Source organism: Trachinotus anak, unplaced genomic scaffold, assembly GCF_046630095.1.
Source record: "Trachinotus anak isolate AG129_WGS33_773 ecotype Australia unplaced genomic scaffold, CSIRO_AGI_Tana_v1 ptg000010l, whole genome shotgun sequence".
Classification (NCBI taxonomy): domain Eukaryota; kingdom Metazoa; phylum Chordata; class Actinopteri; order Carangiformes; family Carangidae; genus Trachinotus; species Trachinotus anak.
The window spans coordinates 28615206-28635000 of NW_027273861.1; the positions used below are offsets into that span (position 1 = coordinate 28615206).

The 19795-nt window shown below is 42.8% G+C and overlaps 1 protein-coding gene across 6 annotated transcripts in view; it reads left to right on the forward strand.

Annotated features, from left to right (window-relative positions):
- mast2 (microtubule associated serine/threonine kinase 2) overlaps positions 1-19795 on the forward strand; it is a 158914-nt gene that overhangs the window by 66450 nt on the left and 72669 nt on the right. The window contains exon 1 of one of the 6 annotated variants that reach the window (XM_071486601.1): positions 2419-4212. The exons of the other annotated variants lie outside the window; for them this stretch is intronic. Within the exon in view, the coding sequence (XP_071342702.1) occupies positions 4174-4212 (39 nt within the window). The 5' untranslated portion in view covers positions 2419-4173. Of the gene's footprint in view, positions 1-2418; positions 4213-19795 lie in introns of those variants that run through there. 6 annotated transcript variants of the gene reach the window in all.

Sequence of the window (19795 nt, forward strand, 5' to 3'; positions counted from 1 at the left end):
ACAGTAAGTTTAGTTAATTTTGACTCAGTCCCACATAAATCCTGCTGCCTCAAATACTCACCAAATGTGGATTAATCCGCCGCTGAAAATAGTCCCCAACAAATGCACTATTTTCTCCTGTGTGTTTGATTAAAAAAAACAAAAAAACAACTTGTTTCAGAAATGACTGAGCATTTTTAAAAATGAAAGTATATTTGTTTTTAAAGATATGCGTCATAAATGGGAACAGGTCCTTCAGAGAACAACAAACCAGCCACTAATCCAGGCCTCTGAGTGTTTGTAGAAGCGGAGACCAGTCAGTCGACTGCTCACACCGTCCGTCAGTAAGCTGGTGTCAGTCAGTCTCATTGTGGCTGTGTGAACATTCCTCTCTGTGGCCCCTTTGGCCTTTGCTCTCATTAACACAGGGGCTCTGACCAGGAGCTGGGGGCCCAAGCAGAGCGGGGAGGGGGCCTCAAACTGCCTCACCAACCTTACTCTGGGTCTCCCCGCACAAAAGAGAGGTCAGTCGGGTTCTGAACAGACTGATCTGTCCATAGATGCACCATATATTGAGTTGATGCTGTACATTTGCAGTGTGTGTATATACATGCACCAGCAGACACACACAAATCAGCTCCTTCTCTCCTGCAACTGTTAAAGAACCGGTGGGATTTTTCTTGGTTATTCAACCCGTCCACCCCTTCTCATTAACAGTCTCTCATCTCTTTGTGACTCATCAGTACACGGCTCTGTATGGAGCGTAGGAGGACACCAGACACTCTGCCTTCTCTTCCTTTTCCGTCTCTGCCTCCATTTCCCTTTGTACCTATTTTTCTCCTCCTTTTTCTTCTTCTCTGTCCCTGCATGTCTCCGTCTGTTCATTGCAGAGGAGGCTCATCAGTTATAAATAGTGTCCTGGTTTTCAGTGCACATCGTCATCATCTCTGTCCTCATCAAGTAGGAGGGTTAATTATCTCTAAAATGATTAAAACTGTATATTTACAAAAAAACAAGTATTTTCCAGCAGCAACGGTTACTCACATGATCAGTGAAGCTAATTTTAATTAACCATTTACTCTATAAAAGCAAATGATGGACATAATAGAACGTAACCAGGCTTCCAAGCTGAACAACTAAGATCCCAACCTTGGTTGTCATGGTTACAATAATGAACACACAAATTGTATAGTGAGCGACGTAACTACCTTCGTCACCATGGTTACTGTAATAACAGCCATGACTTGGTAAGGTTTACGATGGTGATTTGGGTTAAAATAAGTACTTCCTCAACATTAGATGATCTTTGTTGTCATGGTTACAATAATAACAATGAATGGTCATGGATAATAGAAACAACATAAACTGCTCCTGTCACATGGGAATCGAACACCGCTCTCCTGGGTCATATTCATCCATCCACCCCAACCTCCTCCTGACGTGGACTTTGTCGCTCTATAAACTACGTCACCGCACTTTTCCCTTTGCTCCTGTCATCATTACTACGACCACTAGATGTCGCCTAGCAACAGAACCTAACTATGGGTCATAGTAACCTGCTGACAGACGACCTGTGGGCTCGTTTTTTTACAGTCTCCAAAATCTATATTTGGAGGACAAGGGCAGAACAAGGACAGTGTAAATAATTTAAAGGGCCATTGCAGTGTTTCTGCAGATTTCAGTCCATTTACCTCAGATTACATTTGCTCCAAAAGTATGTGGACACCTTTCACCACATGCTCTTATGTATTTTTGCTCCAGGACTGTTCTGTCCTTCCTGGTGTGGGCTCCAGTTCCATCAAAGGGAAATCTTAATGCTGCTATGAACAGTTGGTGTTTGTCCCTTTCTTGTTCAAAACAACAATGCCCCCTGTGCACAAAGCCATTTAACACCTTTGGGATGAACTGGAACAGTGACTGAGTCGGACCTCATCACCAACATCAGTCCTGGACCTGCTGATGCTCTGATGTGTCTGAATGGAGGAAGATTCCTGCAGCAGCTTCAGCATCAAACTGATACTGTTTTAGCAGCACATTAATGTTCATGGTGGTGGAAGGAGGAGCTCGAGTATCACATGTAGGTGTAACATTGTTTGTTAGCCAGTGTTGAATAAGAATAAAGAGGAGGCCTGTGTATTAAAATTCATCGTTTTAAATAAATAATCGTCATCACCCTCATGATTAATTCATCTAAACACAATAATAAACCATGAACCACACACTGCTGTGTGTGTGTGTGTGTGTGTGTGTGTGTGTGTGTGTGTGTGTGTGTGTGTGTGTGTGTGTGTGTGTGTGTGTGTGTGTGCGCGCTGTGAACACACCCTCTTGTTTTGATTAGCTTGAGGGAGGCTGAGGCGACGGACACACAGTGCGGGGGAGTGCAGGCAGGCAGGGAGGGAGGGGGGCGGAGCGCTCAGCCTCCCTCCATTCATGGCGAGCAAAGCCTCTGTCTCCTGCTCGCGCCTGATTGGCCACCTTCGCAGAGAAAGAGAGAGAGAGAGAGCGTGTGATGATAGAACAGGGGAGGAGTCAGAGCATGTGAGCATACTGACACATCAGAGAGAGCAAAGACAGCAACAACAGAAGAGACGGAGAGATTCGAAGAGCAGGAGAAAGGAGAAGAGGAAGGAAGGGAGGAAAACGGCACCTCCACTCATCCGTCCTCCCTCGTTCCTCCACTCTCAGCTGAGCCAGATCTGCTCCTTCCTGCAGCCTTTTGGAATAACACCAGACAGAGATGCAGGAGAAGACACAGAGGAGGACGGTGGAGATGAAGAGATGACTAGTGTGTGTGACAGGCTTGCATGGTGTGTGAAGGAGTGTGTGTGCGAGAGTCCCTGAGCTCCTGCTGTCCTTAACCAGATGGAATCTGGCCCGGCCGGTTGGCATGGAGATGGATGCGAGGTGCCTCCTCACTCAGTGGACCGCTGCTAGCAAACAAACAAGCTCTTGTTCCGAGTCTGCTCTGTGTCGCCCGGTGAGTCCGGCAGCTCTGAGCGTGGGCGCTGTGTGTTTTTGTTTCTTGGATTCCCTTTTCTCTCTTCCTTGAGAAAGTTCTTTTTTCTAAACTCTGTTGACAACAACTGTTGTCATCTCTCACACACACACACACACACACACACACACCATCTGCCTGTCCTGACTGACACCCCGTTGAAAGAAACTCTTGAAAGCCGGCTTCCTGCATGTATTTTTGCACAGATCTCAGAACCCTGTTACAGCTTGACTCTAATTAAGCCAGAGGGCCACAATCTGGAGCCCAGCTCATTTATATTTTGCTTCTCTACAGTCCCTTTCTCCATGCATCCCCTGAGGCCCCATTGCCATCATTAATTTCTATTGCGAGCCGCCTTTGAATAATGGAAGGGGCAGAGTCTGCTCTGGACTAGTGCCTTAAGGGTGGGAGGCGGACGGAGAACGGGGGCTAGAAAACAGATAAGAGCCGAGTGCCGGAGTGCACTCAACCTCTGTGTGAGAGAGAGAGAGGCAGTGGAGTGTCCAGTGCTGAGCGGATGAATGGAAGAGCAGCCATCGGAGGCCGAGCTCAGAAGCGACACCTGCACAGACGAGGAAAGAGAGAAGAAGACCACACCTTCCTCCACAACCAGCTGGAATAAACAAAAGAGATGAAAGAGGGAAAACAGGAGTGATGCTCAGGACCAGAACTAGAAGACTGCACCACATCCTCAGCTTTTAATTTTTCTGTCTTTTTTTTTTGTCTCTGAACATTTGTTGAAGCTAAACAGAGGCGGTCAGATGGAATATCCCTGAAGCCTGGGATTTTTTATCCACATAAATTAGAAACTCTGACTTATTTTGCCACAGACACTGTTTCACTGAACAGAGACACCTTTGAAGTGTGTACAGGAATGCTCTTCAAAGAATCAAACCAGGTCCTCTCTGCTAGAGACTCATTTGAAGATGTGTCAAAGGAAAAACAGGACTCGTAGAGCTTTTTACAGAGAGGACTCCTTAAAGAGAGGACACTCTATCAAGTAGTGGATACGTCGTTGGCATCTCAGTGTGTTTTCGGATGGCATGGGCATTTGTTGACAGTTGATGGACACAGAAAGAAGGAGCAGGGAGGCTGTGATGTAAATTCCTCCACGTGGTCAGACTCTCTAGAAAGTGCCTGAACTTTGTAGCTTTGTAAACAAAAACCAAAAAACTAAATCAACCCGAGCTCACAGAGTCATGGACGACTCGAGTATTTTGAGGCGCAGAGGACTCCAGGTAAGAATCAGTTTGTTGCTCAAACACAAGTCGAGCTCAGAATTCCTCTGTAGTTCATGGGGGTCAAAGGTCACACACACTGAGAATCTGACTTGAAGTGACTGATTGGGTAAAGGGTTGAAGTCAAGAATGTAGCAGGAAAACGCATTCAGTGATTTTTGTCTTACTCAGATTTCTCTACAGAAGTTGAGATTTTTTTGATACGTCATTGTGCTGTCACACACACTTGCCCTGTCCCCATCTGACCGGACCTATCCGATGTCTCTCTGGTAAATGGTAAATTATGCCACAGCCACAGTGAACAACAACAATCCATTACGTATCAAAACATACAGAATAAAGACAACCTGTCACTTTATATCCGACTTTTGAAAAAAACAACCATGCAGAACTGAAATGATGCATTTTAAAGGAATATGCCAGTGTTAAAACTAATTTTTCCTCATTTCCTTCTCAGTGCTTAGTGGCTGCCAGTTGGAGTGGCATTAAAATCAACTTCAACGTGCCTCGTTAGAGCTCTAACACATTCCCACACAGATATTCAAAAATGCAGGAAGTTCAAACAAGCATGTGCTTTCAAGCTGGAAAAATACATTTTTAAGAAAAAGTGAAATAAATAGAAACATGGAAGCAATGCAGAGCGCAGGAAGCTGTGATTTACAAAACTATAATTTGGGGGAGAAAATGACAATGGTACATTTATCGACTGCCCTTTGTTTCTCATTCCCACACATACACACATCAGAAGTTGTCGTCATCCCAGTTTCATGCTCTCGGGGTTTCAGGGCCGTAGATGGAGATGGCTTCAGTAACGTTGAGTCAGCAAACAGAAGTCTACACCCCCTCCACCCCCAATCCACCCTTGAGCGTGGGTTGGGAGAGATACGTGTGTTTGATTCAGTTTTAGCAGTCAGCCTCAGATAACCCCTTTCCCAACATCCCTTCCCTGACTCTCTGAGGCCGCCAGGAGAAATCAGGATACAAGGTTCTGCACACACACACACACACACTGAAACATTGTGTTCTACATGAAGAATTTACAAGGGTTTAAATAGCTTCATGTGCAGAGGAAGTAGGACTCGAATGAGGACACCAGGCAGGGAGAGATGACCTGGATTTGCTGAGCTCAAGTTTAGATTCCAGGACTTCGAAGCACCTGCTCTATCTCAGGCTTTTTCCTTCATATTTGAAAAATATAATTTTCATAGCAAATATATATTAGTGCTACTTGTGTGGCCAAGGGGAAGCATGTAATTGGAGAAAAAAATGCGTCTTAGCATTGACCCTTGAGGTGCACCATAAAAGCAAACACACAGGACCCCTCCTCCTGTGAGCCATCTTCCCTTTATTTAGCATAACGTGATCACTGTCACAGTATTTTGTTCACGGTTAGCTGCATTGAAAAAGCTTTATTCCACTCTAGAGTTTGGACAAATACAAATAATCCCACATAGCATGGACGTCATGCTGTAGATGAGATAACGTTCTCCTGCAGCTGTTAACAGCAGCCTGTTGTTATGAACTGGGTTCTTCAGGCTTGTGTTTTCATGCACACACACTCACTAAAATGCATGGCTAATACGTCCTGTGAGAAAGTCCTGAGGCTTCTCCCTGAAACCAGCAGCATGCCATGTGTTGATGTGTGAGCTTCTGTGGAGAGAGGATCCCTTAATGTGACAACTTTGCCAAGTCGACAAAGTGAGACGCTGACAGACAACAGCACATTTGTTTGTCTGTGCACAGCAGCTCGATCTGGACACGGCATGTTTGTGTTTGTCGGGAGGGATGTCCTTTGTCGCTGTGAATCCCTTTTTGTGGCTGGATGCCCACAGTTGGCGACCAGTACAGTCGGCTGCACGATTAAAAACACAACCAACAGCCTTAAACTTTAGAGGCTACAGAGCTCATTACTGAGCAGCATCAAAGTGTTGAAGTGAACAAACTACATACTGGTAATTTAGCTATTCTTAGAAGCTTTGCAGAAATGGAGCTGAAATATAAAAGTCTGTCCAGAGATTGATGCTAGAGGAAAGATCATGGGATCACTAAAATCAACAGGAAACTCCACGGCCTCTCAGATTGTTATGTTTCTGGAGTACAAGTGGAAATTATGGCCTAAAGGTCAGACAGTCAAAAAAACCATCCTCTTCAGTCCATAAATATCTGGAGCAGCTTTCATGGAGATTAGGTCAGTAGTATTCAAGAGAAATTATCATGCACAAAAGGGTTGGTGAAAGGGACATTTCAACCTCATTAAAAGTGACAGGATTCAGCTTCTGGGGTTCACAGATTTCTCACTGAATTTCCAGAAAATCTAGCCAATTATTTGATTTGTGTTTAACAGGAAATACATGGCCAACAGTTTTATTCATTAAGAAAGTTATCAAATAAAATGGGTTTCATCTTCTTCTATATGAAGTTTTGATGCTTGTCTCTATCTCGTATATTGTTTTTCTTTATAGCACTATCTGTTTTTCAAGTAACTGTATAAATTTCAGGTTATGAATCACAGAATCACCCACAATCCAAAGAATTAAATTGCAAAGACACAGAAAACTGTGCAGCAGCCACTGTTTTACTGTTGTTTTTTTGTAAATGACTGAAACCATTAAAATTGTTGCAGATTAATTTTCGTTTGATAACCAACAGATTCATCGACGAGTCATCTCAGCACTAATATCCATCTTCATTAGCTGGAATCCCTTCTGTTAATTAAATAATAGAAATAGTGGATAGATAAGCTATTAATAATAGATTAGATGATTGTGAAATCACTTCCTACTTACAGCCCTGGATGAGATAGGCACAGATGGATGGACAGAACATCATCCTCAGAACAAGCCTCTAGTAGGACACAAACAGTAAATATAGCACTGAAGCTCAGAGGGTGCGTGACCAGTGTCTGTTTTTTTTTTTCCACGTCCTTGAAACCCTGTCAGGTCGCCCACCCTCTTACTAGCCTACAGGTCATATAGCATATGACCCGGGTTCAGAGGTCACTGCTCCGTCAGGACTGTGATGCACTGAGGAAGACAGAGGATGGGGGGCAGTGTGGTGTTTAAAGACCAAACATAGGGCTGAACTCCACCACTTGACCTCATGGGCAGAGACAGTAAAAAGAAAATGCGGTCAGGGTGAAAGGGTCAAATAGATAGCCCCCGTGTTTAGCCTCTGGGACATGCTACTGGAGTGAAGGGGGGAGGGGGGGGGTCTATTTGTAGTTCTCTCTTGTTTCTATTATAGGATGTGGAGTAAGACAGGAAATATGAAGAGAGGAGGGGTGAAGGGACAAAAAAATGTCTACGAGCTGTTTGAGAAACACAAGTGACTGAGAAACAGAAAGGACAAAACCATAAAACAGCTCAGTTCATTAGTACAATAGTCTTAAGTGTCTGTACTCACAGTGCTGGCTGGAGCTGTAAGGCCTCTGAGGGGACTGTGGTTGAGCTCGGTGTGTGACGTTTAACTGTTCGTCGTTCAGAATGAAGGAATGTCTATAAGCACTTGCTTTTTACTGTGTGCACATACATAAGACAAGCTTGCCTCCATACTTCTACTTCACATCGTGACATACTGCCCCTGCTGGTCATGTGCAGGGCAAATTTTTTTTACGTTATTTCCTTTTGAAGTCATCATTTGACTCTTACAGCCCCTGCTCGTCCTCTTGTCTTTCTGCACGTAGCTTTTATTTTTCTGCTGCCTTTGTCCTTGCAAAAAACACTTGTTATCCCACCTTCACTGTTTACTGGAGGGCCTGGGCTCTGGTCGCCCTGCTGTTGTGTGCCAAGACATCCTTGAGCGAGACAGTAACACCTCACTGTCTCACTCCTGCACAACCAGATGGCACCAATGCAACGTCCTCCCCATTATAATGATAAAAACAATGATTACAGGACTCATGAAATGACCTTTAATGGTGAAGAATGAGTCTCTGTAAAATAAGTGTGCATCCCATGTATAGTACAGTACTGTCTGTGTCTGTCTGTGTGTGTGTGTGTGTGTGTGTGTGTGTGTGTGTGTGAGATCATGTGTCCTGTTATAGTGTGAGGAACAGGATTAGTGTTGCCATTCACGGCTCCAGCAGCAGCAGCCACTTTCCTTTTCAGAAACAAAAGCCTGTCTGTTCCTGGCTGTGTATTAAATCCTGAATCTTTATCGAGCCTCTGTGCTGACATCAGCCCGTCTGGGTGCTAACACACATGTGATTGGCTCCCATCACTCACATCTGCCTCCTTCCCAAAAATTGCTGTCACATGGATTTAGAGACAGTTCCTTACTAGCATACTCTGCACCTCGTGTCTGCTCGCTCCAATTTCATGGAAATGAAATACAAGCAGGTTTCCTGAATGCCCTGCTCCTTGGGGGCTTTTCCTCCTGCATAAAGAAGTCACCAGCCGATAAGGCAGTCTGTGCATTACATTTCTGTTGCTCTGCTTTGTAATTTTTTCAATGCTGTGAGCATTACAAATGAAATTCTCATTAAACTGCATTGTATTTAGGTTAGGTTAGGCTGCAGAAATTCCAGAGTCTGGGAAAATAAAACTGAAATTGTCTGCATGACTTCGAACCAAAATATAACAATACAGACAGTTGAATTATCTTTTTATAGGTGAGAAGTTCAGATAGAGCTGCTAGAAAACCAGACTGAGAGTTACTGTAGAGAAGACGCTGACAAACCACAGTCACACAAACTTAAATGTCTTCTTTTTAAAAGCTTAGGAAAATATTGTTAACTGCACTATAATTATTTCATGTTTTGAATAGTTTGAATGAACAGAGAGGTGATCTATAACAATTTAATAATTGATTGATGATTAATTTTCCTTTACAAGGAAAAACACCAAATATTTGCTGGGTCCTGTTTCTAAAACATGAGGGTTTGCAGCTTCTTTTTTAATCATTCTAAGTGTTTGAGAGAAAATTGAAGCAGAGTTGTGAAGTATAGAGTTTCCCTGTAAACTATAAATTTTCTTTTAATGATCTCTTTGACACAGAAGGATAATATCCCCTGGGATGCTTTAACAATGCTGTAGGTTTGTTTTATGGTCATCAGCTCGAGCTGTTTCTGCTTTCAATCTGTGAAATCAGCTTTTCACAGTCAGTTTGGTGATTTGCTATAAATACAATTGCCATGACCCTCAGCTTTAGTTGTTCTAGAGAAAAGTTGTCAAACAGTCAGAGCTTTAGCAAATTAAAAACTCCTTGCTGTGTTCATCCAAAACTGACCCAAACTGATTTAAAGGTCCCACATTTCACACTTTTCAGGTGTTTCATTTAAAGTGTTGATATCCATAAGAAGATACATTTGTGTTTTTAAGTACCAAAAACAAGCTCTGAGCTCTGAGCCTCTCTTCTGATTGACTGTTTTCTGTGTCATCAAATAAAAGTGTAGCAGTATAGAGAAACTAAATCCTGGAAGCTTGGATGCGGGGTCCAGGTGGGCCATGCTGGGGGTGGTGACTGCTTTGTTGTGACATCACAAAGTTCCAGAAGTCCTGACGGCTGGTTTTAAGGCTCAGTTTCTGAATACAGGCTGTGTGCATTTCTCTGTGGACTGAGGCTTTGATACTTTCACAGTATTAATATAGAACCGAGACCTGCTTTATGATCACAAACACATGGACATCTATTTTTTTGCAATTTGGAACCTTATGGGACTAACAAGCTAACCCTCAGCTTGCTGATAGCAGACCATACAACAGCCTTTTAAAGCCCTTTGGATTTTTCTTCTTGAAATGCACCCTGGGAGTCATACTCTCCTTTGGTTTTTAAGGCCACACTCTTCTTGTACCTTTGAGTTTTTCTCAAATAACCAGATATTTTCTAACACATCTTGTTGTTCATCTTTTGTGCTGATGATTCCAGACTTGAAGAGCTGACACTGTCAGAGTACTTGAACCAGACTGTTACTGAAACCACTTCTCCTCCTTCACAGCTCTATATATTTTACACTGTTGGTTTGACATGATAACCAATTTATCAACCCAGTATGTGCCAGGTTTCTTGGTAGCCCTGAAGAAGTGGCAGTCTGTCTACAGTACAGAAGTTTAATGACTCATATAAATCATACACAGGCTGTTTAATGTGGCTTGTTTTTTCTCCTCTCTCAGCTTTTGTCTGTTTCTTGCTCTTGTTCATTAGCTTCATTAATTTTCTCTCTGACTCTATTTTGTTCTATCGATCCCATTGACTCCTGTCCTCTTTTCCTGTTCTCTTTTAATCACACGCTATATTGGCTGTAAGTTATAATGGTGCCCTATGGAAGCAGTGGCTCTCAGGATGATGGAGAGATTCTGTTCTTTCCCTCTTCCGCCTCCTTCTGCCCTCCTTCCTTCCTCTCCTCCTCTGGCCATAGTCGACCGACTGTGACGTTCTCCCTCCCTCACTCTTATCCTTGTTAAATATTGATAACCCTGAGGTACCCAGGCTTTGTGAGAGGGGAAAAAAAAAAAAAATTCATTTCTCCTTCTTTGGCGTTAACCCCTGAATGCCTCGTCTCCTCATAGGACTTGCAAAAGCTCAGCAGCTTGGGGTAATCCCATCTTTTGGCAGAGAAATAGTGTCAAAGCAAGAATGGGTTGAGGAATTCATGATAGGTGAAAGAGAGATTAACAAAGGTCGGGCTAATGGAGAGCAAAATGCTGCCAATTTAAAGCAAACAAGCAAATCTTCTTTGTGGATTAGGGGTTATTAAAAGTGTTGGGTTTCACTGAGAGCAGACCGCAGTCCTGCCGGAGCTCCTCGAGGAGCACAATGGCGTGTCCGCGGGTGCTGCAGACTAATGAGGAAGTAGGCAGGGACAAGAGGTCTCTGGCCTGCAGACGGTCGGTCAGCTGGTACGGTTTAAGGTTGAATATTATCAAGGAGACCAATGAGATGGACTCAGAGCTCTGCCAGGTAAGACTCAAGATATGTGGGGTGGTTTCCACTCTGCGGATGTGCCACTAACTTTGGTCTCTTCCTCACGTCTTAGCTCAGGGCTGACATGATGAGATCCAAGAGGGACTTTTTTGATGGGTAACTGCAGTTGAAGGTTTTTTTTATTACTGGAGTAGATGTACTTAGTTACAGTGGGAAAAAGGCTGAAGAACAAGTTTAGGTCATTTAAGTTTAAGTTCACATAAAGTTCCACAGAAACTCGAGTAACATCTTGTTCCCTGCGGTTGCTGATTTTCCCTCTCCAGAGCTTTTATCCTTGAGTTTCTCTGCTGTCTCTGGTAAATCGATATTCTGCTCCTATTAAGTGGAGCAATAACTTGTGACCCAGTCCACTGCTCTGCTAAAATCACTGCAGCTGCTGGTCATCAAGAGCCCAGAAAATCAGCTGCTGTGGCTGCTCAGCACTGTCTGACAATTCAGAGAGCTGTTAATGGGCTGTGTGTGTGCGCTCCAAGAAAAATGCACGTAATTTCTGCCAGTTCATGCCAGTCTGTCAGGTAACGATAGAGGAAGGAGGGAGTGATAAAGAGGATTTAATGCTGTGGACTGGAAGGATTTCTCCATCGCAGTGATCGATTGTCAGAGATGAAGCTGCATCTTCCATATTATGATAGCCTTGTGTCATAAAGTAGTTTATCCCTGAATATTTCTGATTTGTCTTTATTCAAAAACAAAGCTTGTAGTGGACTTGCCAGTAAAAAAGAAAAATTGTTTGTTATTAATCAATAAATAAAAATCGATTCTTCTTGTCTGTCATCACTGACAGTGGATTAAGGCTCCTACCCAAACTTCTTCTGGTATTTGACAGAACAATCTCAGCAACACAGTAGCTGTTCTCGAGCTTTCAGTTATATGGCATGATCTTCATCAGCTGATGTTGTTTTCCCACTGGTAGAGATTTGGCTAATACCGTTTCCACCGCGGTACACATCCCTCAGTGTCTCTGCTGCACATTTGGAGCAGGCAGGGATCGCTCGGCTGCCCAAACCTCTCGTGTTCTCACGTGAGGTTTGGGCGACAGTTGGTGGTGCTGATGCATCTCTGAGCTGGTTTGTCAACTGCTGAAGAAGAAGAGTGACCAGCCAGTCTCAACCAACCAAAGATAAGGGAGAAGAACTCGTTACTAAAAGGGTTCGACTTCTGTTGTCTGAATAATACGTTATGGTGCAGAATCAATTACTGTATCATGATATAACCTTTACTGTGATATAAATTCCAAAAACGGTGGTAGAAGGTTGTGGCATTTCGCCCTGCCAGACTGCAGAGTAAGAATATTTTGTCGACAGCTGTTTCCAAGGTTGTCCATAAACTTTAAAACCCAATTCTGAAGGGACAAGAACTATGTCCACTGCTCAGATAAAACAACAGTAAACTCCATCTACTGATGAAGATCATGTGATGTGATCGAAGGTGCTACAGCAGTTAATGAAGGGACCTTGAGGAGAAACTCAACCTCACAAGTGTTAAAACGATTAATCAATGTCCACCGTTAGTCGGCAGAAAATGAATCAACAGTGACTTTTGATATTTGATAAGTTGTCTGTTATTTATCAGTCATCATCTTTGGCTTTGAGGATGACACATCATTGTACACAAACAATAAAAAAAGCAAATCAATAAACTGAAAACAAAGGTGAATCCTTTGCAGCCTGAGTTTGACACAGTGAGATAAGATTTGCTCAGAAGATGCTGTGAACTCAAGTTCAAAACCTTTGACATTAAAATTACAGTATACAGTATTGTCAGTCTGCCAGCTTCTTTTCTCAGTCGGACCCCCAGATCCCTCCCTGCATGGTTCCACAGTCTTCCTGCTTTTTTCTCTTTACCCTCCTCCTCCTCCTCCTCCTCCTCCTCCACCTCCTCCTCCCCTCCATTTTCCTTTCATCTGTCGTCCTGCAGGCAGACATCTCTCAACATGATAAAAGCAAAAGCCCAGAGGGTGGCAAGCCTGCCGCCGTCCCAGTGTCGAAGTTTAAGAGAGACAGAGGGAGACGGGGAGGATGGGTGGGAGGAAAGTGAGAGCCTGAGTGTGAGAGAGATGTACAGCACTGTTTGACTTATTGTAATCACCCACAATAACCTCACTGCTGACAGAAGAAAATAGAGCAGACGGCTGCGTTTGTTCTCTCCTTGTTCAGCTCCTTTGTTTGAGAGCCTTGTCTCTGAAAGCTTCAGGCCTGAACACAAGTGATTAGTCATATGTTATATTTTCAGCCATGATTTTGTTTTTGTGGTGTTTTCCTACTGTTCAGAGCTTGGGGTTTTAGGGTGTTGATACCAAAGCAGGAACAGTTCAATAAGCTTTTCCACTTGGTTATGACTTATTGAGCTTTTTCCTCTATTTTCTTTTTTTTTTTTGACTTAGAAAGTTTTATTTATTCTCAGCATTATGAGACACTGCTGTGATGAACTACTGTGCACGAAGTGATCAGTGAACTGTAAGGTTCTGATGCGCCTTGTCTTTTGGTCAGTGTAGTTGTTATGAGACTGCTGGTTTACTGTTCTCTGACATCACAAAGTTCCAGAAGTCCTGACGGCTGGTTTTAAGACTCAGTTTCTGAATACAGGCTGTGTGCATTTCTCTGTGGACTGAGGCTTTGATACTTTCACAGTATCAATATAGAACCGAGACCTGCTTTATAATCAGAAAACACATGGGCATTTACCTTTATACAATAAGGGACCTTTAATGTGTGTTTTGTCCTCTGTTAACTTCAGCCTGAACTTGAAGAGTGTAATTCTCTCATTTTCATGAAAAGTTTCTCACACAAAGTTTTTATCTTCCCACAGTTGTTTATGTAACCTCTCTGTTTAGGAATGCACCACAAATCTGGTAATTAATTACCCATGGCGCATTGCGTCAGCTCAGCAGATGTACCCCTGCTTCGTCCCCGGGCGGTTGTGAGAGCAGCCAGTGTTTGTGGCCAATCAGGATGAAAGATTGTGCAGCTGATGCAGCTGGAGTGACACCAGGAGCTCGTCAGGGGAAACGTTATCTGACTGAAATATCTGGTGTGGAAGTTTCTCATTGACATAACATAATCAGACATGTCCGTCTTCTGCAGTGTGGGTGGATTCGGGATTCATACAAGAGCCGTGGCCACCACACAGAGGCTCATTGTCAGGAAATAATGCTGAATGCCAGGATGTGTGTGTGCATGGGCGGCTGGGGAATGAGAATGGGTGGAAGTTTGTGGTGTTTTTAAACCCATTTTCTGCTCAACTGTCAGTCATGTTCTCTCTGCAGTTTATTATCATCATCCTTCTTCCTGATGTGATGCAGACAGAAACACAGAGCAGCAGATCCTGGTCGAGACTCAAACTCAGGGCCTTGAACATGATCAAGAGACCTGAGACTTCTACACCGACAAAGACATGTACAACAAAACTGACAAAACGCCAGCTTCTCCTGTTGTTAATGTAACTTTGACATCTCCACCACTGACACTTAGAGGACACTGAGGCAGTGGTAAAGAGCAATAAACTGAGGCAGACAGACAGAACCAGTACAGTGTGTCTGAATGAGGCCAACAGTCATCGCTCCCATTCAGCATTACCCATACTGACACCTGGAGTCAGGCTAATCCCCTCAGCCTGAACATCACTGCCAGACAGAACAATGCACAACCCACCATCCAGCACAGGAAGATGGATTTCTCTGGCCTGCTACGGAAAATAAATCGTGTTGGAAAGTTATATAAAGTGCTTGTTTTAAAACTAAAATATAATTTTGACTATGGACTAATTGCCATTTATACCAAATTCAGCTTCTTAAATGTGAGGATTTATTGTGTTTCTCTGCTTTTTATTGCTGTGAATTCAATATCTTTGTGGTTTTGGACTTTGACAAACATGTTACAGACGAATCAGTAAGAAAAATAATCATTAGTTGCCCTTAGGTTGAGTTAGCCACATTCAGCCCCAAGAGCAGGTTAAACACAGCTTACAGCGCTTAGCTGGACTTTGGCTGTTGGCTGCATCTCTTGTTGTTTGTTCTAGAAAAAGAGAGATATGCATGGATGGATTGAGGGAGTGAGAAAGAGGGAAGGAGAGTAGGAACAGAGGTTCTGTTGTTTGTTCTCTGTCCCACGTCTACAAGCCCCTGAGCTCAGGCTTCTCTCCTCTGCTGCTTTGCTCGCTTTTACACTTTCTTACTCTTCCTGCTTTTGTTTAAGTCACACTCTGTCCCTGCATTTCGCTCTCTGTCTCCCGCCAGCAGGACTGGATTAGCCAATTAGAAGTGAGCTATGAGCTCATCCAGTAGCCACGGCGACCGCTTAGAGAATCATATGAGCTCATCTTCTATAGAGAGTGAGAGAGGCTGGGAGAGTGACCCGTAACCATAGAAGCACTTCACAGCGGCACTTCAGCCAACTGGTCAGAGAGCAGAGGCGCCTTCACATAAATCAACACATATGTTTCAACTGACAGTGTCACCTAAATATATCTGAGCAATGGGGGCGGGGGGCTGGAGAAAAAGAAGCAGACAAGATAACACTCACATACATGTCCACACATGTAAAATTCTGATATGTCAACATAAAGTGTCATCAGATAACGAGGACTGATCCCATACACCAAATTTAAAACCTACGTGGAACTGCCCGGGATCATTTCTGGTCAGGTGATGACTAATGAATGAATGTTGTTGACTGTGGAAAACCTGAAGTTTCTAAAGACACTGACAAAAAAAAACAACAACTGTATTTTATGTGATATGACTGGAAAAATTAGGAGAGCAAGAGTTATTAAATTCAGCAGCGGCTGCAATCAAACTGGAAATGTAGCAGTTACAGATTCAAATAAATATGTGTCAGTCATCTAGAGGTGAAGTGAAGAGCACATTCACTGCTGATGAAATTAATACAGTCGCCTGTAGTTCTTCTTACAAGGTAAATAATAGCAAGATAATTGTTACACCAGTAAATGTGCTAAACTTTCTACTTCATCATACAAAGAAGGGCATGTCACCAGTACACATATTAAAACAGTGTATGAAATTTAAAAACTGAAAAAGGCAGCGACAGACGATGTTAAAGGACCAATATTTATATGAATAACGGCTGCAAAGATTTTTAATCTGTACGCTTTCTAAAGAATTAAAGGACAACTAAACTAAAAGAAAAGAAATATCTTTTGTCAACAATAATATCATAAGGCTTGGGCCGGTATTTGATAACATTGGATATCACAATATTTCCTGCCATATGGGATGTTTTTATTAATATCAAAAAATATTGTTATCATTTACTATTCATTTATTTATTCATATATTTTTCAGTTTTGCACAGTCTGCTCTGCCTGAATATGACACCTAATATTTGTACCATAGTATAAAAAATAAAATTAAAAAAACACCTGAAACATAATACACAACAAAGTAATACTGCGATTATATTATATATTGCAATATTTGGGCTGGACTATATTGAGATATTAAATTTTGGCTATAGCCCAAGCTGACATAGAACGAAGTCCTACATGCTGTTCTCTACAAACAAAGATGAACACACACACACACCTCTATCTACCTAAACATACACATTCTGTAACCAGAGCATGGTCTCAACTCCCTGCTGTGCAACCAGCTGTACTGATATCACAGGGAAATAAAAAACCCTCTGTGCTTATAAAATTAAAGAAGAAAAGCGGGAAAAGGAAAATGTATTGTCCCTCCTCCTCCTCCCTTCCTCCTTCTTGTTGTCTCCTCATGTTTGAGTTCATCCACACGGCTGCTTTAGGCCAGCGGGCAGCAAACTTCAAAGACTGTGAAATTGAATGTCTAGACGCCACCCCGTCCTCGCTAACACATTCACACACACACATGCACACACAGCCTCAATCCTATCGCCTGTGGACGGTTTCTTTTGTTGCCCTTTATTCTCAACAACAACAAACAGCAACATGCAGTCGGTCTGAGAGCAGCAGTTATTTATTTGATATAGAGAGAAACAAAAAATCTATTTGTTCCTTTGATTTCAGGGCGTCCGCGAGGCTCCACACTGACTTTGACACTTTGGTGTTGGTAACTTTTTCATTTACGCCCAAAAAGTTTGCGTTATTGTTTCTTTTCTCGAGCTCTAACATTTGCTGTTTCATCACAGCTGGAGCCAGTAACATTTAAAGCTTCACTAATCAATATTTATATATTAACAATGAAACAAATATCTACATGTGGTATAAAGGTGTCATTCACTGACTCTGTAGCTCTAATGAGCCTTTTAGCCTGTTTGAGCTCCTAGTTTTGGTTTTCCTGCACATTTACTGTCTGATTCATGCTTCCATCAAACAAACTGTGCCCCACGCAACCATAAAATCAATATGCAGCATGAAAACATAAAGGAGGTGCAGCAGTGAACATAATAAAACATAACTTAAGTAAGGACAAATATCACAGTGCAGCATTTACCTGCTAATGACTTAAATCCTTCCTGCAGCTCTCTGTGGCTGCCTCTCCACTTCTGGCCTCTGGCTCTACTGTTATCTCAGGTTTTTCAGTTACAGATGAAGTGACAGCAGGTTTTCTGCAGGTGGTTTTCTGTTCTTGGAAAAAAAAAACAGTTTTGACACTTTGAAACAGCTCTTGGTGACTGACTCCATGGCTTTATAACTTTTAAATTACATGACAAATGTTATACAGACAAGTTTCGCAATACATATCAAAGCTATAGGCTTTCACCTGAGGAAAAAAACCCACCACTAAAAAACGAGTAATGGAAACCACCTCAAACATTCACATGAGCTGGTTTTTCAGGCGACTCATCAAAGCAAGACACTTGATACATTAACTTCCTCCACTTTGGACTCAAAGGTCAGCACTGTCAACGCAGCCTGAAAATGCTAAACAGCACAACTTCACTCAAAAGCTTCATTTATCGTGGCAGTTCCACTGAAATGAAATGATTTTGCTATAATCCGGATTTTTATGCAGAGATCGTGTCCTCACTGCATGTGAGCACAGTGACGACACCTTGGGACTGTGGGAGTGGATCACCTCCAGAAGTAAGGATAGAAATCCAACTCCCACCAGGCCGCTGGGTTCCAGTTACTCTGGAGCAACCAGAGAACTTGTTAATTGGATTTTTACTCCCATATGTGAGTGAGCTAAAATCGGAGCGTTTTGTCCAACTGATGATGATAATTACCAAAGTCCTCGGTGGCCTGCTCCCGAGTGTGGAGCGATGTTTGCTCCTCCTCCAGCCCAGATACTTCTGCTCTCTTCACATCTCCCCCCTCATCTGTAATTTTCAAGGCTACCCACCCGTCACTGAACCCTCGCCCCCTGTAAGCAGATCAGCTCGAACAATGAGGATGAGGCATGAGTGGGGTTGTCTGTGAGCGCGGCGGGGGAGAAGAGAAGCAGAGGGTGAGGGCGAGGCGATGAAAGAGCACTTGCATCCAGACGGATCACATGTCACTCTCTCTCCTCGCTGCCTTGCCTCCAGGGAATCATCTCCCTCCTCAACTGTCTATCAAACTCCTCTTTGTCTCCCTTACTCCCTCTCTTTCTATCTCCTCCTGCCTTCTAATTATGAGTCTTTCTCCTCCTCTTCCTCCTCTGTTCACCCTCATTTTCTGCCAGTGTGATTAAATCCCATTACAGAAAGTTTTCATCTAATGGCCCTGATTTTTTTTTCTGCTCTGTTGCTTCACAATTTCATCATGATTTTTTTATCTCTTCTTCTTCTCTCCTGTTTTTTTATCATGAAAATCTGAAAATTTCATTTGCAAAATATACAGTGGAAAGAAAACGTCAGAGATCCCTTTGGAAAGATCTCAGTTTATGTATAAATCTGTCTTCAGCTATGGTCAGATCTTCAGAATAACAAACTTGGAGTCCAGAGTCTCAATGAGTTTAGTACAGTAGGAGAAGTGAATGATCACTTCTTCTTCAGCCCTCGAGCAAGGCACTTCTCAGCAGCCACCGACAGTGGGCTGGTTCTGCACTATTTGCGCTCTTCTCCAAGAGTGATGAGTATTTTCTCAACCCCAACTCTCCACTGTGAACTTCTGAGCCATTTCCACCCATTTTAACCAAGTCAGACGTAGAGCTGTGATTGATCACCACAAACCAAATGCACAAAGTGATCGATCAGTCAGAGTCACCTGCTGAGCCTTTGCTATGTGATGTAGCACCTCTGTGCTTTGTCCCTTAGTTTGATTGGCTGTAGTTTATATTTTTATTATAACAGTGTATGAAATAACAACCACTCATGTGGCATCATTTTCGGCCCCAGCAGGCAGATATTTTCAAAGAAACAGCTATGAAAAAAAAAGAGAGACAACATAGTTTAGCATTCAGCAGCTGAAGAGCCAGATGTTTCCCTCAGGAACTGGTGGAGACCAAACACAGAGCTGAAATATTAGACTGAGATTCTTCTGTTGACACATCACTCTGTAACTGCTGGAACTGATAAGTTCAACAAATCAACTTCAAAGATGATGATGATGATGATGATGTTAGTGAGGGAGCTTGTCTCTGCTGTAATACACCGTGTGCGGCCTGAAGACGCTCAGACAGTAAAAACATGATGTTCAGTTGTTCTGTGTCGTGATGTTTGAAAGAAGACATATTATTAGTCGCAGCTCGTTCTGTCAGACTTTTTATTTCCTTCATGTTTGGGTTGATATTGGTGTGAATCGA